Source organism: Rhinoraja longicauda, chromosome 5 (assembly GCF_053455715.1).
Source record: "Rhinoraja longicauda isolate Sanriku21f chromosome 5, sRhiLon1.1, whole genome shotgun sequence".
Lineage (NCBI taxonomy): Eukaryota > Metazoa > Chordata > Chondrichthyes > Rajiformes > Arhynchobatidae > Rhinoraja > Rhinoraja longicauda.
The window spans coordinates 84,052,205-84,078,117 of NC_135957.1; the positions used below are offsets into that span (position 1 = coordinate 84,052,205).

The window sequence follows — 25,913 nt, forward strand, 5'->3', positions numbered from 1 at the left end:
GGTCCATTCTTTCATCATATGTCAGTCCCGCCATCCTGGGAATTAACCTGGTGAACCTATGAAACTTTCCCCTCTCCAAACAGGCAAACGTCAAAACTGCAGTCATCTTTGCAGCGCAGTTTTGGTCTCCTAATTTGAGGAAGGACATTCTTGCTATTGAGGCAGTGCAGCGTAGGTTGACCAGGTTAATTCCTGGGATGGTGGGACTGTCATTTGATGAAAGACTGGAGCGACTGGGCTTGTATTCACCGAAATTTAGAAGGATGAGAATCTTCTAGAAACATATAAAGTTATTAAGGGATTGGACGGGCTACATGCAGGAAACATTTTCCCAATATTGGGGAGTCCAGAACCAGGGGGTCACAGTTTAAGAATAACAGGTACGCCATTTAGAACTGAGACGAGGAAAAACGTTTTCACCCAGAGAGTTGTGAATTTGTGGAATTCTCTGTCTCAGAAGGCAGTGGAGGCCGATTCACTGGATGCATTCAAAAGAGTTAGATAGAGCTCTTTGTGCTAGCAGAATCAAGGGATATGGGGAGAAGGCAGGACTGGGGTACTGATTGTGGATGATCAGCCATGATCACATTGAATGGCTCGAAGGGTCGAATGGCCTACTCCTGCACCTATTTTCTATGAATCTATGTATCTCTCACAGATGAACAGATGCCAACACCTCTATCCAAAGGCACAAAGCGAGCACTCATGATTCTTTCCATGACCACGCTAATCAATATACTAAAACTCTTGTTTGTTTGTTTGTTTGTTCTTGGACTACAGCTAAAACGGTACACGATAGCGTGACAATTTTAGGCCCACCTTAATCACTGTCGTTCCTTTGGTGCTAATGGAAGAAGTTTCATTGAAATCAGTGTTATATTTTTTGAGATATTCCCATTTTAAAGTTTAAATCTATCTCCTTGGGAGGGAGGGAGGGAAGGAGGGATGGGGGAGAGAGGATAAGGGGGGTTGAGGGGGATGGAGGATAATGGGGGGGTTAAGGGGGATGGAGGATAAGGGGGGGTTGAGGGGGATGGAGTTTGGAGAAGGGGGATGGGAGTGGGGAAGGGGGAGGGGAAGGTGCTGCACCAATGCAGGAGAGGTTTGGGCCCAACGGGTCTACTTGGGGGTCTACTTGGTCTCGTGTGAGGATAACATCTGTTCATCGCCAGTTTTAACTTACATCCCAACCAAATGTCAAGGTTTATCCTGGAGTACTACTCAGAATTAACAAAACGGTTTATTATTATACGTACGAGATTCTACTTCAGATGTTTCTGTTCAGGGCCTGACGTCCAAGTGTCATTGGGTTTCCTAAACAATAGAGATCTGTTTGATGCCATATCTTTGTAGGAGCCGTTGGCCTTGAAAATTTCCCTTGTGCTCTGATGGCCAAACATAAAATATGGAGTCGGAGGGAATTTTGCCCTATTTTATGCCATACCCATACCCTATAGCTGACTTTACTCAGTTAGTCACAGAAACAAAATAAAACAGCTCGTAGATCAGTGGTGAGTCTATCGGACAAGCCGGTTTATTGAAGGCCTTTACAATGCGGATTGTGAAGCAGTCTGAGAAAACCCAAACTGTTTCAACAATTCATAGTACCTACAGCATTTTTATATCTTCATGACACAATGGTTACTTGTGGAGCTAAAATAAATCATCAGTGATCAATTATCTGTAACCTTCCATCTTTACCTTTCCCCAGAGTTAACATTTCTTGTTGTTTTGAAAATCTCTGTCCCATATATCTAACAAATAGACACCATTAATGTCAATGTCGCTGGAGGGAGAATTGATGGGGTCTATGTTAAAATAGGTCATTCCTTAGCCTTTGTGAGACTTGCCTGCTAAACACAGTGACAAAGAGCAGCTGTAATCTCAAGATTGCAACAGATAAGACCCTAGACAGAACTGCAAAGGACTCCCCCCCCCCTCCCAAAAGATAAGGAAGCCTGCATTTCAGCAGAATGTATTCGTTTTAGCTATTTTAATTAAACTGTGCTGTTGAGCCTAACATTTTCCCCATCACGCCTCCCTGGTATGTGAGCTTTAGGGTTAACCCTATTACAACCTAGTAATCATCCTTATAATTTTCAAAATTTCCAACAACATATGGCCTGATGAGAACGCTGTAAAATTCAGTAATGACATTCAATAATTCCTACCACTATTAATTAGCAAAATAGCCAACCATTATCAAATTCAGTTCCTGTGACTTCAGAAATATAGGTTTAGGATTATTTAGTTTGGAGATACAGTGCGGAAACAGGTCCTTCGGCCCACCAAATCGACCCGTGACCACCCTACACGAGCACTATCCTACACACGAGGGGAATTGTCCAATCTTTACCTCAGCCAATTGACCTACAAACCTGTACGTCTTCGGAATGTGGGAGGAAACCGGAACACCCAGGGAAAACCCACGCGGTCCCAGGGAGAATGTACAAACTCCGTACAGACAGCACCCATTAATCAGGATCAAACCTGGGTCTCTGGCGCTGTAAGGCAGCAACTCCACTGTTGCGCCACCGTGCCGTCCTGACGAACTCTATCCCAGGTGTCTGGGGAGCTTTTAGGCGGGTAGAACTGTGGGACACATGGGTGAGGACTACGACCACAACACCAGGGGGAAAACGACATTTCCTGAAGACTGAAGGAAAACCTCGCCTTCAGAAACGGCGAGAAAGGGATGGGATCCTTGAAAGAGGCAGGGTGGGAGTCAATGTATTTGCAGAAATTAATGGAGGCGGCACAATGGCGCAGCAGTAGAGTTCTTAAGGAGCAGTGGGTTCTCAAGGACCCCATCCCTTTCTCGCCGTTGCCTTACAACGCCAGAGACACGGGTTCAATCCGAACCACGGGTGCTTGTCTGTACAGAGTTTGAATGCAGTCTTTTATTCAGGGTTGGGGAATCAAGAAATCGAGAACGTAGGTTCACGGTGAGACATTTAATAGGAACCTGACGGGTAACTTTTTCACACAAAGAGTGGTGGGTATATGGAACAAGCTGCCAGAGGAGGTAGTTAAGGCAGGGACTATTGTAATGTTTCAGAAACAAATAGACTGGAAGTTGGATAGGACAGGTTTAGAGGGATAAGGGCCAAATGCAGGTAGGTTGGACAAGTGTAGATGGGACATGTTGGTCGGTGTGGGCAAGTTGGGCTGAAAGGCCTATTTCCTTGCTGTATGTCTCTACATCAGATTAGACCTTGGAAAAAAGATTTAACATCTACAAACCTCCACCAGAACGTCTATCTTCAGCACGCATAGCCAGGGCCTGGTCGCTGAAATATACATCATGGTTTCATGTTTGCTTCCTAAAAGAATATCCTTTAATTCTGAGGCTACGACCTCCAGTCCTAGACTCTCCCACTAGTGGATACGTCCTCTCCACATCCACTCTATCCAAGCCATTTACTATTCTGTACATTTCAATGAGGTCCCCCCTCATCCTTCTAAACTCCAGCAAAAATAGGCCCTGTGCCGTCAAATGCTCATCATATATTAACCCACTCATTCATGGGATCATTCTTGTAAACTTTCTCTGGACCCTCTCCAGTGCCAGCACATCCTTCTCAGGTATGGTACCCAAAATTGCTCACAATATTCCAAATGTGGCCTGACCAGCACCTTAGAGCCTCAGCATTACAACCCTGTTTTTGTATACAAGCCCTCTTGAAATATATGCCAGCATTGCATTTGCTTTCTTTACTACCGATTCGACTTGCAGATTAACCTTTTGGGAATCCTGTATCAGCACTCCCAAGTCCCTTTTTAACTCCAATTTCTGGACTATCTCTCAATTCAGTAAATAATATATGCCTTTATTCCCACAACCAAAATGCACGACTCCACACTTTGCTACACGATATTCCATCTACAACTTCTCTGCCCACTCTCCCAACCTGTCCAAGTCCTTCTGCAGAGTCCCTGCTTCCTCTACCGGGCGGCACGGTGGCGCAGCGGTAGAGTTGCTGCCTTACAGGTTCGATCCTGACAACAGGCGCTGTCTGTACGGAATTTGTACGTTCTTCCCGTGACCTGCGTGGGTTTTCTCCGAGATCTTCGGTTTCCTCCCACACGCCAAAGACGTACAGGTATGTAGATTAATTGACTAGTGTGTGTAGGATAGTGTTAATGTGCGGGGATCGCTGGGCGGCGCGGACTCGGTGGGCCGAAGGGCCTGTTTCCGCGCTGTAGCTCTAAATCTAAAAAATCTACACGACCTCCCCCCGTCAACCTATTTCCATATCACCCACAAACCTGGCCACAATGCTTTCAATCCCTTCATCCAAATCATTAATATACAACGTTGAAGAGTAGCGGCCCCAGCACCGAGCCCTGCGAGGGAGAACGTACAAACTTCGTACAGACAGCAACCGTACTCATGACCGAACCTGGGTCTCTGGCGCATTGAGGCAGCAACTCTACCGCTGTGCCACCGTCCACACGGACCAAAAATCTTCTTCACCAGCCTGTCTACTCGAGTCACCAGTTTCACGATACCAGTACCTAGATCAAATGCCCAGAATAAAATAGACATAGACAATAGGTGCAGGAGGAGGCCATTCGGCCCTTCGAGCCAGCACCACCATTCAATGTGATCATGGCTGATCATTCTCAATCAGTACCCCGTTCCTGCCTTCTCCCTATACCCCCTGACTCCGCTATCCTTAAGGGCTCTATCTAGCTCTCTCTTTGGAGACCAAAACTGCACACAGTTCTCCAGGTGCGGTCTCACTAGGGCCCTGTACAACTGCAGAAGGACCTCTTTGCTCCTATACTCAACTCCTCTTGTTATGAAGGCCAACATTCCATTGGCTTTCTTCACTGCCTGCTGTACCTGCATGCTTCCTTTCAGTGACTGATGCACTAGGACACCCAGATCACGTTGTACGTCCCCTTTTCCTAACTTGGCACCATTCAGATAATAATCTGCCTTCCTATTCTTACCACCAAAGTGGATAACCTCACACTTATCCACATTAAACTGCATCTGCCATGCATCCGCCCACTCACACAACCTGTCCAAGTCACCCTGCAACCTCATAGCATCTTCCTCACAGTTCACACCATAATAGATTTGGAATAGACCCCATTTCCAAACATGTGTCAATTAGAATAGAAATTCTTTGACATTAGTTTTCCCTGCACCTGTAATCCATTCCAGACTGCTTGCTGCTGGACAAAAACTACAAAGTAACATATTACATTTTAAAAACATTTTGCCATTTTATTTGCAACTATTTTAAATACAAAGAATATAGACGGATATATTTCCCATTTATAATATCATGTAAACAAAAGTAGCAGAAATGTATACAACAATTTTTGTTTTCCAATCTGACTGGTCAATTGAATAGTAGTTTGTGTATTATTAATGAAAGATTCGTGCTAACCCATACTAACTAACGCTCAAACTCTTCAGACCTGTTAACACTTGCAGTAAAGTCGATTGTCCATCAGTTTATCCTGACTACGGTTGAACAATGAGTAAAAACTTCAAACATGGTCCCCAAGCAGAGTTTAGTACAGGATACATCTTGGCTCTCGGGTGCAGCTTTTGTTTTTGTAGTGAAAAATCTATTCCATCTTTTATTCTTTGGAAAGAGGGGAAAAAAAAAATAGGGGGGGGAAAAAAAAAAATCAAAATGATTATGAAAGCAATAATTCCCCCACTTCCCACACATGGTTGAAACGGCATTAAGGGCACCCTCATGAAAGGTATCATGGCGTTGTGTCAAACAACGCAACCCCTGTGCTTTAGAGTACGTGTCGCGACACACTTTCAAAAACTGCACGGCCTATTGCTCAAATTATTGACATGGACTGGGTGCCATATTCCTTTTCTCTTTCCCCCGCTTCATGTTATATCTTGTACGTGGTTACATTAATCAGAATAGCAGTTGTTGGAACTGTGTGCAACGTTGTGTGTGGCTGTTTTTTTTTGTTTGTTGAGAAAGTAGACTAATTAGCTTAATCGTTATCCTCTTCCTCTTCTTCGCTGTCCTCGATCCCTTCGCTGTCTTCCTGGTCTTCCTCCTCCTCTTCCGTCTCTGGAATATCCCACTGTGGATGACTTTCTGGTACTTGTTTCGCCTCCTGGACTTCAAACTGAATGGGTAAACAAAAGTCATGCACTTAGTACTTCATGCGTTCATAAGTGACCGGACAAGAATTAGGCCGTTCGGCCCATCAAGTCCACTCCGCCATTCAATCATGGCTGATCTATCTCTCCCTCCTAACGGCTGATCTATCTCTCCCTCCTAACCCCATTCTCCTGCCTTCTCCCCATAACCCGTGACACACGTACCAATCAAGAATCTATCTATCTCTGCTGTACAAAAATATCAATAGACAATAGGTACAGGAGTAGGCCATTCGGCCCTTCGAGGCAGCACCACCATTCAATGTGATCATGGCTGATCATTCTCAATCAGTACCCCGTTCCTGCCTTCTCCCCATACCCCCTGAATCCGCTATCCTTAAGGGCTCTATCTAGCTCTCTCTTGAATGGATTCAGAGAATTAGACAATAGACAATAGACAATAGGTGCAGGAGTAGGCCATTCAGCCCTTCGAGCCAGCACCGCCATTCAATGCGATCATGGCTGATCACTCTCAATCAGTACCCCGTTCCTGCCTTCTCCCCATACCCCCTCACTCCGCTATCCTTAAGAGCTCTATCCAGCTCTCTCTTGAAAGCATCCAACGAACTGGCCTCCACTGCCTTCTGAGGCAGAGAATTCCACAGAATCACCACTCTCTAACTGAAAAAGTTCTTCCTCATCTCCGTTCTAAATGGCCTACCCCTTATTCTTAAACTGTGGCCCCTTGTTCTGGACTCCCCCAACATTGGGAACTTCCTTTCAGTGACTGATGCACTAGGACACCCAGATCTCGTTGAACATCCCCTCTTCCTAACTTGACACCATTCAGATAATAATCTGCCTTTCTATTCTTACTTCCAAAGTGAATAACCTCACACTTATCTACATTAAACTGCATCTGCCATGTATCCGCCCACTCACACAACCTGTCCAAGTCACCCTGCAGCCTTATTGCATCTTCCTCACAATTCACACTACCCTCCAGCTTAGTATCATCTGCAAATTTGCTAATGGTACTTTTAATCCCTTCATCTAAGTCATTAATGTATATCGTAAATAGCTGGGGTCCCAGCACCGAACCTTGCGGTACCCCACTGGTCACTGCCTGCCATTCCGAAAGGGACCCATTTATCCCCACTCTTTGCTTTCTGTCTGTCAACCAATTTTCTATCCATGTCAGTACCCTACCCAATTGGCCTCCACTGCCTTCTGAGGCAGAGATTTCCACAGATTTACAACTCTCTGACTGAAAAAGTTTTTCCTCATCTCTGTTCTAAATGGCCTACCCCTTATTCTTAAACTGTGGCCCCTGGTTCTGGACTCCCCCAACATTGGGAACATGTTTCCTGCCTCTAACGTGTCCAACCCCTTAATAACCTTATATGTTTCCATTGACACGGCCTCCACAGCTGTCTGTGGCAATGAATTTCACAGATTCGCCACCCTCTGACTAAAGAAATTCCTCTTTATTTTCTTCCTAAAGGAACGTCCTTTAATTCGATGACCTCTGGTCACTAATGGAAACATGCTCTCCACATCCACTCTATCCAGGCCTTTCACTTTTCGGTAAGTTTCAATGAGGTCTCCCCTCATCCTTCTAAACTCCAGCGAGTACAGGCCCAGTGCCGTCAAACGCTCATCATATGTTAACCCACTCATTCCTGGGATCATTCTTGTAAACCTCCTCTGGACCCTCTCCAGAGCCAGCACATCCTTCCTCAGATATGGGGCCCAAAGTACTTAGTAAATGTTGAGTCTAAGTGCATCCTGATCTTCAGCTAGCTGCCTGATCAAGGATGTTTAAAATTGTGAGGGGAATTAATAGGGTGAATGCCCAGAGTCTTTTGCCTAATCAAGAACTAGAGAGAATAGGTTTAAGGTGAAAGTGGTAAGATTTAATAGGAACCTGCAAACCCCCTCCCAATTTTTATTCAATATTCAGGTTTGCTGAATTTCATTCCTTCAACGTATTTTGAAAAACTTTTCCAGCTCTAATTCATAGAATTTTAGGATGTGTACATGAATTAGTACATGGTGGGAACACATGCTATTCAAAAGGATGACATTGAAAGATGCTGCATTATAGTAGGGAAGCAAGTATTCTCATGGTGAGTCTCTCAGAAGGAATTTCATCCTTCTCGTAGAGATAGATTGAGAAATGATGAATAGCAAACTGCAGTCCATTCCATGATGAGAATAATTCATTTTACTATGCAGCACAGGCACAGGAACCCACAGAAATGGTAATTTCCTCTTCTCCCGACTCCTTTCGGGCTGAAGGTACTAAAAGCTTTGAAAGAGTGCACCACCAGACTCTGGAACAGCTTCTTCTGCAGATTGACACAAAATGCTGGAGTAACTCAGTGTGTCAGGCAGCATCTCTGGAGAAACGGAATAGGTGATGTTTCGGGTTGAGACCTGTCTGAAGAAGGGCCTCAATCCGAAATGTCACATATTTCTTTACTCCAGAAATGCTGCCTGACCCGCTGAGTTACTCTAGCATGTTGTGACTATCTTCCAGCATCTGCAGTTCCTTCCTACATAGTTTCTTCTGTGATGGTTTTCCATAAGTTAGGTTGTAGCCCCAATCATCCAACCTACCACATTGTGGCATCAGACTTTTTCCTCTGTGGCTCCAACGGTACAATTGCTGAAGAGTGCTATCTTGCACTCTTTAGAAACATAGAAAATGGGTGCAGGAAGAGGCCATTTGACCCTTCGAGCCAGCACCGCCATTCATTGTGATCATGGCTGATCATCCACAATCAGCATCCCGTGCCTGCCTTCTCCCCATATCCTTTGATCCCACAAGCCCCTGGAGCTCTATCTAACCCTCTTTTACATTTATCCAGTGAATTGACCTCCGTGGCAGAGAATTCCACAAATTCACAACTCTCTGGGTGAAAAAGTTTCTTCTCACCTCAGTTTTAAATGGCCTCCCCTTTATCTGATTTAATGAGATAGCATGCAAACAACAGCTTTTCACTGTACATGTGACAATAAAAAAAACATTAACAAAGTTACCAATTATAAATGTCGAGCAAAGAAAATACACAGTAAGTCAAGAAGCCAAAAGTCTACGATTGTAGGATTCTATAAGTAACATTAAAATGAGTTACCTTTAATGGCCTGATTAGATCTAGACCCATGTAAGAATCGGACCTTAGAATTACAGAGTACTGATAATTTCCGGGTTTATAAGGCGCAGAGAATTTCAATTCAATCTGTATGGCAAGGAAGTAAAATGTTAAAAATGAAATTAATAATAATACTAACAACTTTGTTTATGCAGCACTTTTCATGCAATTGAATGCAGCCCAAAGTGCTTTCCACAAAAACAAACACATGTCTAAACAAAAATACAATTTAAAACAGTAAAGACATAGGCTGTTAATAGCTAGCATACAAGGCACAGATTTATGTAAAAACTAGACCAAGTGTTGGGCCCAAACCTCTCCTGCATTGGTGCAGCACCCTGTCCTCCCCCCCTCCCCTCTCTCCTCAACCCCCCCCTCCCCTCTCCCTTCCCCCCCACTCCCTCCCTCCTCCCCTCCCCCTCCCCTCCCTTTAAACTTTAAAAAGTGAATAACTTTAAAAATATAACACCGATTTCAATAAAACTACTTGCATTATCACTAAAGTGACAATGGTGAGTGAGGTGGGCCTAAAATTGTCGCGCTATCGTGTACCGTTTTGGCTGAAGTTCAGTCACAAACAAGATAACAAACGAGAGTTTTAGTATATAGATGTCAAATGTAAAATTGAGAGTGTAATAAAAGACAAACGAAGTAAAATCAGTTAAAAGCTTGATATGTTTTTAACTGTCGTTTAACAATGTCAACTGAGCGGGCGTCTCTCGTTGCCCTGGGTAGGGTATTCCACAGCCTGGGGGCCTAGTCGAAAAGGGCTGCTTTGCCAATTTTCTTACTGCTGCGGCGCTGAGTGGCTAACAGGCCGGCCGGCATCAGCAGACCTGAGCGCTCGAGTAGGGGCATACGGAATGAGGGACACAATAAACACCACTTACAAAAATGCAATTCTTACTCCAAGTCGGCCTAAAAGCTGAAATAATTTTATATCCAATCTGGTTGTAAAACAAACTTGAACTCTTCTTTACTAACTTTGGTTGCCCCAAAATAGTTAACACTGCATGTGGCAACTTTAAGTGTGACAACTGTTATAATGTAGAGTCTGGTGGTATTTTATGCATCGCAACCCCATGCAAACTCCAAGGTAGCTATTCCTTTGCCACCAATGCTGTAATAATTTGGCATTGATCATCCAAGACAGCAGATGCGTCTTCCCAGCTCTTCAAACTGAAGCCATGGGACCCTTCATCTCTTACAGCCACCTGAGATACAAGTTGGGAGCTCTGGCAGATGGCTGAACAGCAGCATGGCACCTATGATAGTGTGGAATGCTTACATAATCCTACATCAGCCTGGAAAAGTTTGGTCTTCAGGAATGCATTTAGGAAGGCGATGAGGAGAAATTTATTTAGTCAGAAGATGGTGAATCTGTAGAATTTATTGCCACAGAACTCTATGGAGGGCAAGTCAATGGATATTTTTAAGGCAGAGATGGATTTTTGATTAGTACGGGTGTCAGGGGTTATGGGGAGAAGGCAGGAGAATGGGGTTGAGAGGGAAAGATGGACCAGCCATGATTGAATGGCGGAGTAGACTTGATGGGCCGAATGGCCTAATGCTGCTCCTATAACTTCTGAACTTATGACTCAAAGTACGACCAATTAAGATACGCCAGGATCCACAGTATTAAAATAGCAATGTTCAATGCCATTTAGTCGAAAGCTTTCTACACTAGTCGAAAAAATCTGCTCATCTCTGTTTATCAATAAATCTACTCTGGAAGATAAACCAATCCAACAGAAAGCTGTTCGAAATAAATATTTCGCAGCAAACAGATGGTGAGTGATTAACACTGAAAATTTAAAATTTACATGCAAACTCAGTTTTTACATTCATACTACTTATAAGGAGATTTTGAATCCTACTGAGCATTCTGGCTATGTTCCCGACGCTAAGATCCCTCTGCACATCAATGCTGTTAAAGATATTGCCATAAAATATATACCTTCTCCTAATATCCGACCTCTCAATGTACAACACCCACAAAACTCACTGGAGTTTAGAAGGACGAGAGGGGATCTTATAGAGACATATAAAATTATAAAAGGACTGGACAAGCTAGATGCAGGAAAAATGTTCCCAATGTTGGGGGAGTCTAGAACCAGGGGCCACAGTCTTAGAATAAAGGGGAGGCCATTTAAAACTGAGGTGAGAAGGAACTTTTTCACCCAGAGAGTTGTGAATTTGTGGAATTCTCTGCCACAGAGGGCAGTGGAGGCCAAATCACTGAATGAATTTAAGAGAGATTTAGATAGAGCTCTGGGGGCTAGTGGAATCAAGGGATATGGGGAGAAGGCAGGCACGGGTTACTGATTGTGGCTGATCAGCCATGATCACAATGAATGACGGTGCTGGCTCGAAGGGCCGAATGGCCTCCCCCTGCACCTATTTTCTATGTTTCTATGTTTCTCCATTTCCATCTCACCATGATCAAACAATATTGCTTTGAAGTAAAAGCTGTAATCAATCACTTCTATCCAGCTAATGTCAAGCGGCAAGTTAGCTAACAAGTTAACATCAGAACGTACACAGAAAACGTGCTGCTAAATAACAGGGCAGCACGGTGGTAGAGTTGCTGCCTCGCCCTGCCGCTGGCCTCGCCTCACGCTGCTGGCCTCGCCTCGCCGCTTGCAGCCTTACAGCGAATGCAGCGCCTGAGACTCAGGTTCGATTCTGACTATGGGCGCAGTCTGTACGGAGTTTGTACGTTCTCCCCGTGACCTGCGTGGGTTTTCTCCGAGATCTTCGGTTTCCTCCCACACTCCAAAGACGTATAGGTATGTAGGTTAATTGGCTGGGCAAATGTAAAAATTGTTCCTAGTGAGTGTAAGATAGTGTTAATGTGCGGGGATCGCTGGGCTGCGTGGACTTGGTGGGCCAAAGGGCCTGTTTCCGCGCTGTATCTCTAAATCTAAATCTAAAATGTAAAAACTGATGTTCATTGTTTAGTTTAGGGATACAGCTTGGAGACAGGCCCTTCGGCCTACGAGTCCATGCCGACCGGCAATCACCCTTACACTAGTTCTATCCAACACACTAGGGTCAAGTTATAGAAGCCAATTATCCTACAAACCTGCACATCTTTGGAGTGTGGGACGAAATTGGAGCACGCAGAGGAAACCCATAGCGGTCAGAGGGTGAACTTACTCCATACAGTCAGCATCTATACAAACTGGGTCTCCAGCTCCATAAGGCAGCAATTCTAACGCTGCGCCACTGTGCTGCCCCACTGTGCTGCCCCACCGTGCTGCCCCACCGTGCTGCCCCACCGTGCTGCCCCACCGTGCTGCCCCACCGTGCTGCCCCACCGTGTTGCCCCACCGTACTGCCCCACTGCTTTATGGAATTAATTCACAGCTACGTATCTTCACTTTACCGAAAAGCTACAAATCTTCACTATATAGAAGGTATTTATTCACAAAACGCTGGAGTAACTCAGCAGGTCAGGCAGCATCTCGGGAGAGAAGGAATGGGTGACGTTTCGGGTCGAGACCCTTCTTCAGACTAATTCGATTTGTACCAGCATCTGCAGTTATTTTCTTATTCTTTCCCTATATAGAAAACGAGTTCAATGTTTTAAGAAGAACTGAAACTTTTACCTCCTCTTCGTCTTTAAGAGTGCATACGTGACATGGCATGGATATCAAAGCGTGTTCTTTCCTGTCTGCGATATAAAGCCACCACCATTCTTGTTTCTCCTGTTAAAGAGGAATGTTTATCGTGAGAATTCCTAGAGGGCACAACGTTTTCATAAGTTGACAATAACTGGAGGATTAGTCGAAATTTATACTTGAACTGGAATGGGTCCAATATCCTAACAGGGAGGTTCATTATCATTACTCTGGGGGATGTCAACATAGAACTGTGCAGCACAGGTACAGGGCCTTCGGCCCGCAATGTCCGTGCTGTTCTTGATGCCAGGTTAAACTAAACTCCTCTGCCTGCATGCGATCCATATCACTCCATTCCCCACATATCCACGTACCTATCCCAAAAGCCTCTGAAATGTCACTATCGTGTCTTCCATCACCCCCGGCAATAAGGCCCAGATACCCACCACCCTCCGTGTTAAAATCTTGCCCACAAGTCTCCTTTAAACTTCTCTCCCTTTACATTAATGCTACTCCCTCTAGTCTTTGACATTTCCACCCTGAGAAAAAGGTTCTGACCGTCTACCCTACCTAAGCCTCTCATATTTTTATGTACTTCCATCAGGTCTCCCTTTAATCTCCAATGTTCCAGAGACAATAATCCACCCCCTCCTTGTAGCTCACACCATTGAATCAAGGCAGCATTCTGTAAACCTCTTTTGAGCCCTCTCAAAGCCACCACATCCTTCCTGTATTGGCGTGACGAAACCCTCCAAAATCTGCCGAACCAAAGTTTTATACAGCTGCACTACCACTTCCTGATTATTATACTCAATGCTCTCTCACACCTGGAGAAGACGGATGGCACTGTGAGAATCATGTTTCTTGATTTCTCCAGTGCATTCAACACCATCCAGCCGAGGCTTCTGGGGGGCAAGCTGGAGCGCGCAGGAGTGGATCACCACCTCACATCCTGGATTCTGGACTACCTCACCAACCGACCAGAGTATGTGAGGACAAAGGACCTGGTCACGGACAGGGTGGTCTGCAGCACTGGGGTTCCGCAGGGAACAGTGCTAGCGCCATTCTTGTTCACCCTGTACACTGCGGACTTCAGGCACAGCTCTGCAGACTCCTATCCACAGAAGTTCTCTGACGACTCTGCCATCGTCGGCCTCATCATGGGCGACGAGGACAGGGCGTACAGAGAACTGATCAAGGAGTTTGTGGACTGGTGCCAGCGGAACTGCTTCCGGATCAACGCGGGGAAAACCAGGGAGATGGTGGTGGATTTCCACAGGCGCAGCCAGGCCCCCCCGATACCGGTGAACATCCAGGGAATGGACATCGGGTGGGTGGACTTTTATAAGTACCTGGGTGTCTACCTCAACAATAAACTGGACTGGACCGAAAACACCGATGCGCTATACAGAAAGGGCCAGAGCAGACTTTATCTGCTAAGGAGACTCAGGTCCTTTGGAGTGCAGGGGGCACTCCTAAGGACCTTCTACAACACGGTGGTGGCATCGGCCATTTTCTATGGAGTGGTCTGCTGGAGCAGCAGCATCTCAGCGGCGGAGGGGAAGAGACTCGACAAGCTGGTCAGGAAGGCCAGCTCTGTCCTGGGTTGCCCCCTCGACTCAGTGCAGGCGGTGGGAGAGAGGCGGATGATGGCAAAGTTAACATCGCTGCTGGACAACGACTCCCACCCCATGCAGGACACTGTCACTGCACTGAGTAGCTCCTTCAGTGACAGACTCCTTCACCCCAAGTGCGTGAAGGAGAGATATAGGAGGTCCTTCCTTCCCGCTGCTGTGAGGCTGCACAACCAGCACTGTTCCCAGCAGACGTGTCAACAGCAACAGTTAAGGAGTACAATTTATCCTTGTCTTGCCTTTACTTTTATTTAGAATGAATGATCTCTTGCTATCCACTTTGCTGCTGTAACACTGTAAATTTCCCCGGAGTGGGACGAATAAAGGAATATATTCGTTTAGGAAGGAAAGCATACTATACATCTTCTTCACTACTCTATCTACCTGTGTTGGCACTTTCAAGGAGCTATGGTCTTGGACCCCAAGATCCCTTGTGTGCATCAACACTGTTGAGGGCGAGAGCTTACTCTTCCTTCAGAACTATTTTAATTTCAGATTTGCAGCAATGATACTGTTTTGGATTACAGTAGACACAAAATGCTGGAGTAACTCAGCGGGTCAGGCAGCATCTCGGGGGAGAAGGAATGGGTGACGTTTCGGGTCGAGACCCTTCTTCAGACTGATGTCAGGGGAGGGGGCGGGACAAAGATAGAATGTAGCCGGAGACAGGAAGACTAGTGGGATAACTGGGAAGGGGGAGGGGATGGAGAGGGAAAGCAGGGACTATCTGAAGTTAGAGAAGTCAATGTTCATACTGCTGGGGTGTAAACTACCCAAGCGAAATATGAGGTGCTGTTCCTCCAATTTGCGCTGGGCCTCACTTTGACAATGGAGGAGGCCCAGGACAGAAAGGTCAGACTGGGAATGGGAGAGGGAGTCGAAGTGCTTAGCCACCGGGAGATCAGGTTGGTTAAGACGGACTGAGCGGAGGTGTTCAGTGAAACAATTGCCGAGCCTGCGCTTGGTCTCACCGGTGTAGAGAGGTTGACACCTGGAATAGCGGATGCAGTAGATAAGTTCTTTTGGATTAAGTTCTTCAGCGTGTCTTTACACTAACCTCTGGGAAATATAGTGTGTGTACTGGGTGGGTGACCTTTGATTTGGTTTCAAGCAAGGCTCTCTCTCTTCTCTGGATACTTTGCTGGAGTGCTTCCCATTCCTGTTTGAAAAGAGACAATATCATTTAGGCATGTCAGGAGGTACAATACAAAGCCGCGCGCCTTCAAGACCAAGAATGTTTGTCATATGCATCAGATATGAGCCGGAACAATAATATTCTTCCTCGCTATAGTTTTACAGGAACATTAGATGCACCGCCATTAGACTTCTGGCATGACAGGCTTTTAAAAGTGAAGTGGAGGGTTCAAGACCAGCGTGTTCCTGTCAGAGTGAAAGCAAGGCTGGCCTTAGAAACATAGAAAATAGGTGCAGGAGGCCATTTGGCCCTTCAAGCCAGCAACGCCATTCATTGTGATCATGGCTGATCGTCCACAATCAGTAACCCGTGCCTGCCTTCTCCCCGTATCCCTTGGTTCCACTAGCCCCTAGAGCTCTATCTAACTCTCTTTTAAATTCATCCAGTTAATTGGCCTCCACTGCCCTATGTGGCAGAGAATTCCACAAATTCACAACTCTCTGGGTGAAAAAGTTTTTTCTCACCTCAGTTTTAAATGGCCTTGGTTGGCAACTGATATTGAGGCACTGAGTTTTAGAGTCATGGAGCATGGAAACAGACCCTTTGGTCCAACTTGCCTATGCCGACCAACATGCCCCATCTACACTAGTCCCACCTGCCTGCATTTGCCCATATATCCCTCTAAACCTGTCGTATCCACGCACCAGTCCAAATGTCTCTTAAACGTTATGATAGTACCTGCCTGAACAACCTCCTCCAGCAGTTTGTTCCATACACCCATCACCCTCTGTGTAAAAAAGTTACCCCTCAAGTTCCTAATAAATTTCCTCCCCCCCCCCCCCCTCTCTCTCTCAACTGCCTCAACATGACCCGAGTATATTTGGGGGTGTCATTGAACAAGTTAAAGAATTGATGAAGAGGATTGACGAGGGCATGGTTGTAGAGACCGTCTGTGTTGCCTGTAGCAAGGCTTACGGCAAGATCCCGCATGACAGGCTGGTCTGGAAGGTTAGATTATAAGGGATCAGGGCAGCACGGTGGCGCAGCAGTAGAGTTGTTGCCTTAGAGCACCAGAGACCCGTGTTTGATCCTGACTACGGGTGCTGCCTATATGGAGTTTGTATGTTTTCCCTGTGACCACTTAGGTTTCTTACGGGTGCTCTGACTTCCTCTCACAGTCCAAAGATGTACAGATTTGTAGGTTAATTGGCTTCAGTAAGTTGTAAAAATTGTCCCCAGTGTGTAGGACAGTATTAGTGTGAGGGGTGATCGCTAGTCGGCAGGTACTCAGTGTGCCAAAGGGCCTGTTTCCACGCTGTATCTCCAAAGACTAAAGCCTAAAGGTAAGGGCGGCACGGTAGCGCAGCGGTAGAGTTGCTGCTTTACAGCGAATGCAGCGCCGGAGACTCAGGTTCGATCCTGACTACGGGTGCTGCACTGTAAGGAGTTTGTACGTTCTCCCCGTGACCTGCGTGGGTTTTCTCCGAGATCTTCGGTTTCCTCCCACACTCCAAAGACGTACAGGTATGTAGGTTAATTGGCTGGGTAAATGTAAATGTAAAAATTGTCCCTAGTGGGTGTAGGATAGTGTTAATGTACGGGGATCACTGGGCGGCACGGACTTGGAGGGCCGAAAAGGCCTGTTTCCGGCTGTATATATATGATATGATATGATATGATATGTAAGTAAGGCAACTGGCTTGGCGGAAGGAGTCAGAGGGTGACCGTGGATTGGAGGCTTGACGAACTAGGTAAGTGGGTACCAGGATAGGACTTGTACAGTAAATACAGGATAGGACTTGTACAGTACATGCATCAAGTGTGTGGTAGAACGGAGAGACTGTTTAACAGGAATCAGAGGGGTAACTTTTTCACACAGAGGGTGGTGGGTGTATTGAACAAACTGCCAGAGGAGCTAGTTAAGGCTGGGACTATCCCATCGTTTAAGAAACAGTTGGACAGATACATGGATAGGACAGGTTTGGAGGGTTATGGACCACGAGCTGGCAAGGTGGACTAGAGTAGCTGGGACATTGTTGGCCGGTGTGGGCGAGTTGGGCCGAAAGGCCTGTTTCCACACTGTGTCACTCTATGACTCCATCTATGACTCTATGACCTAGTGGTACCACTATAATTCCTGTTACTGGTGACAGGTAGATAGGGGGAAGGCGGCAGTTGGCATGCATCATCATTGAGGACAGTTGGCACATCATGTTGCAACAGCACAAGTTATTGGTCATAGAGTGTGGAAACAGGCCCTTCAGCCTAACCTGCCCATGCTGACCAACATGCTCCATCTAAACCAGCCCCCCCCCCCCCCCTGCTTTTGGCCCATATCCCTCTAAACTTACGTTATCGATGTATCTGTCTAAATGTTTCTTAAATGTTGCGATAGTACCTGCCTTAACCACCACCTCTAGCAGCTTGTTCCATACACCCACCACCCTTTGTGTAAAACCCCTCAGGTTCCCATTAAATCTTTCACCTTACACCTATGTCCTCTGGTTCTCGATTCCCCAGCTCTGGGAAAAAGACTGATATTTTTCCCATTACCCATTATTGAAATATTTTGACTGAATTTAACTATTCCTCTCATGATTTTGTGCACCTCTATGAGATCACCCCTCATCCTCCTGCGCGCCAAAGGATAAAGCCCTAGCTTGCTGAACCTCTCCCCCACACCACACTTCGAATATTCTGCGCAGTTCTGGTTGCCAGCTGTAAGAAAGGTATTAAAGATTCACCAGGATTCATACAGGGACTGGAAGGCCTGAGCAAATTGGACAGGTTGGGACTACTTTTCCTGGAGCATTTGATGTATAAGTGGATATATCCACCAGGCGGATCATCACCGGCTGCCTACGCCCGACTCCGACGGATCTCCTGCCGGTGCTCACAGGTATCGCACCCGCCAAGCTTCGCAGAGAGTTCTTCACTCATAGGCTGGTGTGCAAGGCCCCATCGGACCCACCACCTCGCCCAGGATTCACAGCAACTGGGACCTCAACGCCTGTCATCTCGTCACCCTTAGTATAAGAAAATAACTGCAGATGCTGGTACAAATCGATTTATTCACAAAATGCTGGAGTAACTCAGCAGGTCAGGCAGCATCTCGGGAGAGAAGGAATGGGTGACGTTTCGGGTCGAGACCCTTCTTCAGACTGATGTCAGGGGGGCGGGACAAAGGAAGGATATAGGTGGAGACAGGAAGATAGAGGGAGATCTGGGAAGGAGGCGGGGAAGAGAGGGACAGAGGAACTATCTGAAGTTGGAGAAGTCGACGTTCATACCACCGGGCTGCAAACTGCCCAGGCGAAATATGAGGTGCTGCTCCTCCAATTTCCGGTGGGCCTCACTATGGCACTGGAGGAGGCCCATGACAGAGAGGTCAGACTGGGAATGGGAGGGGGAGTTAAAGTGCTGGGCCACCGGGAGATCAGTTTTGTTAATGCGGACCGAGCGCAGGTGTTCAGCGAAGCGATTGCCAAGCCTGCGCTTGGTTTCGCCGATATAAATAAGTTGACATCTAGAGCAGCGGATGCAATAGATGAGGTTGGAGGAGGTGCAGGTGAACCTCTGTCTCACCTGGAAAGACTGTTTGGGTCCTTTGATGGAGTTGAGGGGGGAGGTAAAGGGACAGGTGTTGCATCTCGTGCGGTTGCAGAGGAAAGTGCCCGGGGTTGGGGTGGTTTGGGTAGGAAGGGACGAGTGGACCAGGGAGTTACGGAGGGAACGGTCTCTGCGGAACGCAGAGAGGGGAGGGGATGGGAAGATATGGCCAGTGGTGGGGTCCCGTTGTAGGTGACGGAAATGTTGGCGGATGATATGTTGGATCCGCTGGCTGGTGGGGTGGAAGGTGAGAACGAGGGGGATCCTGTCCTTGTTGCGAGTGGGGGGAGGGGGAGCAAGAGTGGAGCTGCGGGACGTAGAAGAGAACCTAGTGAGAGCCTCATCTATAATGGAGGAGGGGAAACCCCGTTTTCTGAAGAACGAGGACATCTCGGAAGCCCTAGTGTGAAACACCTCATCCCGGGCCCAGATGCGGCGTAGACGGAGGAATTGGGAGTAGGGGATAGACTTTTTGCAGGGGACCGGGTGGGAAGAAGTGTAGTCCTTTCTCCCGTCATGCAGCGACCCTCTGTGGCTCCGGTTTCAACATACTAGGAGCATGGAGAACCAGCTGGGAACAGACATCGCCACCTCCTCAATTCACTGTCGCACCGAACACCACAGCCCCACCCGGCTCGGACACGCAAAGAGTGGGTCGCCCTGAACCGGCTCCGCACAGGGGTCGGCCGGTTCAATGTTCCCAATGTTGGGGGAGTCCAGAACCAGGGGCCACAGTTTAACAATAAGGGGTAGGCCATTTAGAACGGAGATGAGGAAAAAAAATTTAGTCAGAGAGTTGTAAATCTGTGGAATTCTCTGCCTCAGAAGGCAGTGGAGGCCAATTCTCTGAATGCATTCAAGAGAGAGCTAGATAGAGCTCTTAAGGATAGCGGAGTCAGGGGGTATGGGGAGAAGGCAGAAACGGGGTACTGATTGAGAATGATCAGCCATGATCACATTGAATGGCGGTGCTGGCTCGAAGGGTCGAATGGCCTCCTCCTGCACCTATTGTCTACTGTCTTCAACGCCAACGTGCATCGTTGGGGGTTGCGTCCATCAGCAGCCTGCGTGTGTGGGGCAGACCAGCAAACAGCGCAGCACGGCATGTCCGACTGCACTGTCCTCCGTCCCCCTGGTGGAGGGGTAGACCTCACGGCCCTCGACAACAGCACATTGCACTGGCTACAGCGCCTGGAGGGAGCTACATAACTCCTGCTGCCTCAAACGCAAGAAGAAGATGGATATATAAAAGAGGGCCAGAGATAAAGTGATTCTTTTTCCCAGGTCAGGGGAGTCTAAACCTAGAGAGCACAGATCTTACGTAAGAGGGGAAAGATTTCCAAAGGACACCTTTTTTTCCCACACAGAGTAGGGTGGGTATATGGAATGTGCTGCCAGAGGAAGCTGTTGAGGGGGATACAATTGCAATATTTGAAACACATTAGGACATGGATAGAAAATATTTAGAGGGGTATGGCCAAACTCAGTCAAATGGTATTAGCTCTGATATATATATCTGGTAAGTATGGGTGAGTTAGGCCAAAGAGGCCATTTTTTTTTGTTGCTGTGTAAGGTTATAATATTTCTAAACACATCTAGCAAATTTTTCTATGTAAAGATATGTACCAATGCAGGTAGACACAAAATGCTGGAGTAACTCAGCAGGTCAGGCAGCATCTCGGGAGAGAAGGAATAGGAATAGGGTCTCAACCCGAAACGTCACCCATTCCTTCTCTCCCGAGATGCTACCTGACCCGCTGAGTTACTCCAGCATTTTGTGTCTACCTGAGATTTTAACCAGCATCTGCAGTTTTTTTCCTACACTATGTGCCAATGCAACTTGTTGCTGTTTAAGTGATGTCATACAAATCTATTTAATGCCACTTTTTAAGACACTAATCATCAGAACACAAAAAGGATAGCACTACTTCAAAATGCTTTGAATGACTGCAAATGTGCCAAAGTAAACCATTCTTTAATAAACTAAGGAAACAATATTCACATTACTTCCTTGGGTCTTGAAGATTAATTCAAACTGCTTTGTGCCCATTGCAGAATTAAAGTACTTTGGTTTTACATAGAACAGTACAGCAGAAACAAGTAATCCACTTTGGCGGTAAGAACAGGAAAGCAGAGTATTACCTGAATGGTGACCGATTGGGAGAAGGGGAGATGCAACGTGACCTGGGTGTCATGGTGCACCAGTCATTGAAAGCAAGCGTGCAGGTGCAGCAGGCAGTGAAGAAAGCGAATGGTATGTTGGCATTCATAGCAAGAGGATTTGAGTTTAGGAGCAGGGAGGTTCTACTGCAGTTGTACAGGGCCTTGGTGAGACCGCATCTGGAGTATTGTGTGCAGTTTTGGTCTCCTAATCTGAGGAAAGACGTTCTTGCCTTAGAGGGAGTACAGAGAAGGTTCACCAGATTGATCCCTGGGATGGCGGGACTTTCATATGAAGAAAGACTGGATAGACTAGGCTTGTACTCGCTGGAATTTAGAAGACTGAGGGGGGATCTTATAGAAACATATAAAATTCTTAAGGGGTTGGAGAGGCTAGATGCGGGAAGATTGTTCCCGATGTTGGGGGAGTCCAGAACCAGGGGTCACAGCTTAAGGATAAGGGGGAAGTCTTTTAGGACTGAGATGAGAAAACATTTCTTCACACAGAGAGTGGTGAGTCTGTGGAATTCTCTGCCACAGAAGGTAGTTGAGGCCAGTTCATTGGCTATATTTAAGAGGGGGTTAGATGTGGCCCTTGTGGCTAAAGGGATCAGAGGGTATGGAGAGAAGGCAGGTACAGGTTACTGAGCTGGATGATCAGCCATGATCATATTGAATGGCGGTGCAGGCTCGAAGGGCCGAATGGCCTACTCCTGCACCTATTTTCTATGTTTCTATGTAAGAGCATATACCCACCATGTCTGTGACGAACATGATGCCAAGACCACCATGGTGGCAGAGGTTATGGGGAGAAGGCAAGAGAATGGGGTTGAGACGGAAAGATAGATCAGACGTGACTGAGTGGCCCAATTCTGCTACCATCACTTCTGAACTTATAAGCCAACCCGCCCATTCTGACTGCACATAACCCATATCGTTCCACTCCTTGCCGATCCATGAAAGTAAAATTGACTCACAGCTTCATCGTCCTTCTCTTCATGTTCCGTTTCTTTATCACTGTCATCTTCCTTCTCACTCTGGGATTCTTTGTTAGTTGTTTCTTCTTCAGAATCACTCCCTTTATCTGATAAATCATCTTCATCCTCGTCTCTGTTTGATGGATCCTGGAATGACACGAGGCAAAATAAATGCTTAATTTTCCATAAACTGAGCGGGCGATTCTAGAATGGAGAGACTTAAAAACATTCAGTTGACAAAACCTAAAGGGGAAAAAACGTCGAAGATTTATTCCTTAAATTTAAAAACAAAGAACGTATTTACTCGGTGCCTAACCTGCCTCAATCCAACGAAATATTGCCAGGTTTAACCACTCCTTATATCTGCATGCATGTCAATATACTTTCAATAAATGTATCCTCGTTCAATCATTCAATATTGCCCTTCTTGGTTTGGTTTAGTTTAGTTTAGAGATAGAGCATGGAAACGGGCCCTTTAGCCCACTGAGTCCACACCGACCACCGGTCACCCTTTCACACTAGTTCTGTCGTATTCCTCTTTCACACCATTAGGTCAATTAACCTACAACCCCCTCCCCATGTCTTTGGGATAGGTTCTTAAGTTATAAGAGCTGAATTAGGCCATTCAGCCCCTTGAGTCTATGCCACCATTCAATCGTGGCTGCTCTATCTTTCCCTCTCAACCCCATTCTCCTGCCTTCTCCCCATAACCATTAACTGATTTTGAAAATAATTGCTCATCTGCACTCTCTCTCTCTCTCTCCCCCCCACTCTAGTCGTCAGATTAGTTTCATAGGCGTCCTGTCGAGTTTCACTGTCTATACCACTTATCACCTAGCCCAGTCACCAATGGACCATCTTACTTTTTGCATATCTTTCATTCATTTGTTCTATATCTCTATAATCACTGTCTATATCTCTCATTTCCTTTTCTCAAGAGATGCTGCTTGACCCGCTGAGTTACTCCAGCGTTTTGTGTCTATCTTGGGCAAAGCCAATGGTGGAAAAAGATTAAATTGCCTACAAAGAGATGCTGCAAAGAGGGGGTAGTGTTTTTTTCTTTCCCCTTTCCAGCAGCTGTTTATAAATTTGTCAAAGACTGATCCCAAGGGAATGCCAAAAGGTTCAGGTGGAGGCACTACAATGCTGCCATCTAGAGGGCCTTCTGCTGAAGGCTCAAATCACTGACACTTGATCAGTCAAAAGAAACCGGAAACGTCGCCTGGCCATTCCCTCCACAGATGCTGCCTGACCTGCTGAGTTCCTCCAGCACTTTGTGCTTTGCTCAGGAATCCAGCATTTGCAGTTCCCTGAACTTTGCTAATTTAACTTGTCTAAGGACACAGAAACAGAGGTAGACCACCTGGCTCTGGAGAGAAGTGTCAGAGATAGTCCAAGTGAATTTGAGAGCAGGGTTGGAGTTAGTGGTGAAGTTAATGAAATCCTGATGTGTGCAGGAGGCAGCTCCGATGTAGTCATCATTGCAGTGGAGAAAGAGTTGGAGAATGGTGCCTGTGTATGTTTGAACAAGTAGTGTTCGACGTAACCGAAAAAAGGCAGGCACAGCTGAGGACAACGTGAGTGCTCGTGACTACACCTTTAACTTGGAGAAGGTGAGAGGAATCGACTGAGAAGTTGTTGAGAAGGAGGACAAGTGCTGCCAGGGGGCGGAGAGTGTTAGTGGAGGGAAAGTGATTGGGTAGATAGAGACAGAGTGCTGGAGTAACTCAGCGGGTCAGGAAGCATCTGTGGGGAAAAGGAATAGGTGATGTTTCACAGAGTGCTGGAGTAACTCAGCGGTTCAGGCAGCATCTCTGGAGAACATGGATAGGTGACGTTTCACAGAGTGCTGGAGTAACTCAGCGGGTCAGGAAGCATCTCTGCGGAAAAGGAATAGGTGATGTTTCGGGTCGAGACTCTTCTTCAGACTCTTCTTCTATCTGAAGAAGGGTCTCGACCCAAAACGTCACCCATTCCTTTTCTCCAGAGATGCTGCCTGACCCACGGAGTTCCTCCAGCATTTTATGTCCAACTTCAGTGCAAACCAGCATCTGCAGTTCCTTCCTATACACAAGACTGATTGGATCTCTGCTCAAGGAAGAACCAAAGGGCCTTGAGACCTTGCTGGTGGGGGATGGATGTGGAAAGGAATAAAGAGGTTATTTTGGCATGGGAGCCTGTGACCAGCAGGGTGCTGTTATCACGGATTCAGGTCTCAGCTTAACATCAGTTTGCAAACCAGGGACAGAGCCATAGTCAGGGCCATAGTCAGGAGTTGGAGACAGGAGTTGGAGACAGAGATCGACAAATTCTTGATTAGAACAGGTGTCAAAGGTTATGGGGAGAAGGCAGGACAATGGGGTTAGGAGGCAGAGAACAGCCATGATTGAATGGTGGGGTAGACTCAATGGACCGAATGGCCCAATTCTACTCCTGTAACTAGTGAGACAAAGTTCGGGACTACAACCAACCACGTACATTTCCAAACATAATATAGGGCGAATAGTGAAAGGCCTGTATACAGTGGACGTGAAGAGACTGTTTCCATTGGTGGGAGAGTCTAGGACCAGAATTAAAGGACGTTCCTTTAGGAAGATGAGGAGGAATTTCTTTAGTCAGAGAGTGGTGAATCTGTAGAATTCATTGCCACAGAAGGCTGTGCAGGCCAAGTCAATGGATATTTTAAGCAGAGATAGATAGGTTCTTGATTAGTGCGGGTGTCAGGGGTTATGAGAAGGCAGGCGAAAGGGGTGAAGAGGAAGAGATAGATCAGCCATGATTGAATGGTGGAGTAGACTTGATGGGCCGAATGGCCTAATTCTGCTCCTATACTTATGAACGTATGGTTACGACACGTGGCTATTTCGCAATGCTACTTTGAGTGTTTTTTATTTTACTGGCGCTCCTCAGCTTCCCATGGGGTTTTGTTCCGACAAACCCATCGGAAACCGAAAGTATTGAAAGTCAAAATGCATGGAATACACGCGATCACGTGGCCGGAAGCGAGCGGCGGTTTACACCATCGCAACGTCGAACTATCGCAAGTCTCTACGTTGAAAGACTGGAGCGACTAGGCTTGTATACACTGGAATTTAGAAGGATGGGAGGAGATCTTATCGAAACGTATAAGATCATTAAGGGGTTGGACACGTTAGAGGCAGGAAACATGTTCCCAATGTTGGGGGAAGTCCAGAGCAAGGGGCCACAGTTTAAGAATAAGGGGTAGGCCAATTAGAACTGAGATGAGGAAAAACTTTTTCAGTCAGACTTGTGAATCTGAGGAATTCCTTGCCTCAGAAGGCAGTGGAGGCCAATTCTCTGAATGCATTCAAGAGAGAGCTAGATAGAGCTCTTAAGGATAGCAGAGTCAGGGGGTATGGGGAGAAGGCAGGAACGGGGTACTGATTGAGAATGATCAGCCATGATCACATTGAATGGCGGGGGTGCTCGAAGGGCCGAATGGCCTCCTCCTGCACCTATTGTCTATTGTCTATTGAAACATCGTAAGCCGGGGAGCATCTGT

General features: G+C 46.5%; 1 protein-coding gene across 1 annotated transcript in view; it reads right to left on the reverse strand.

The window, feature by feature from the left end:
• Positions 1-4,903: 4,903 nt before the first annotated feature.
• sec63 (SEC63 homolog, protein translocation regulator) overlaps positions 4,904-25,913 on the reverse strand; it is a 118,348-nt gene continuing 97,338 nt past the window's right edge. The window contains exons 17-21 of the mRNA XM_078399871.1: positions 22,391-22,537; positions 15,567-15,668; positions 12,864-12,962; positions 9,235-9,339; positions 4,904-6,120 (exon numbers count right to left, since the gene is read on the reverse strand). Coding sequence (XP_078255997.1) covers positions 5,983-6,120; positions 9,235-9,339; positions 12,864-12,962; positions 15,567-15,668; positions 22,391-22,537 — 591 coding nt within the window. The 3' untranslated portion in view covers positions 4,904-5,982. The remainder of the gene's footprint in view (positions 6,121-9,234; positions 9,340-12,863; positions 12,963-15,566; positions 15,669-22,390; positions 22,538-25,913) is intronic.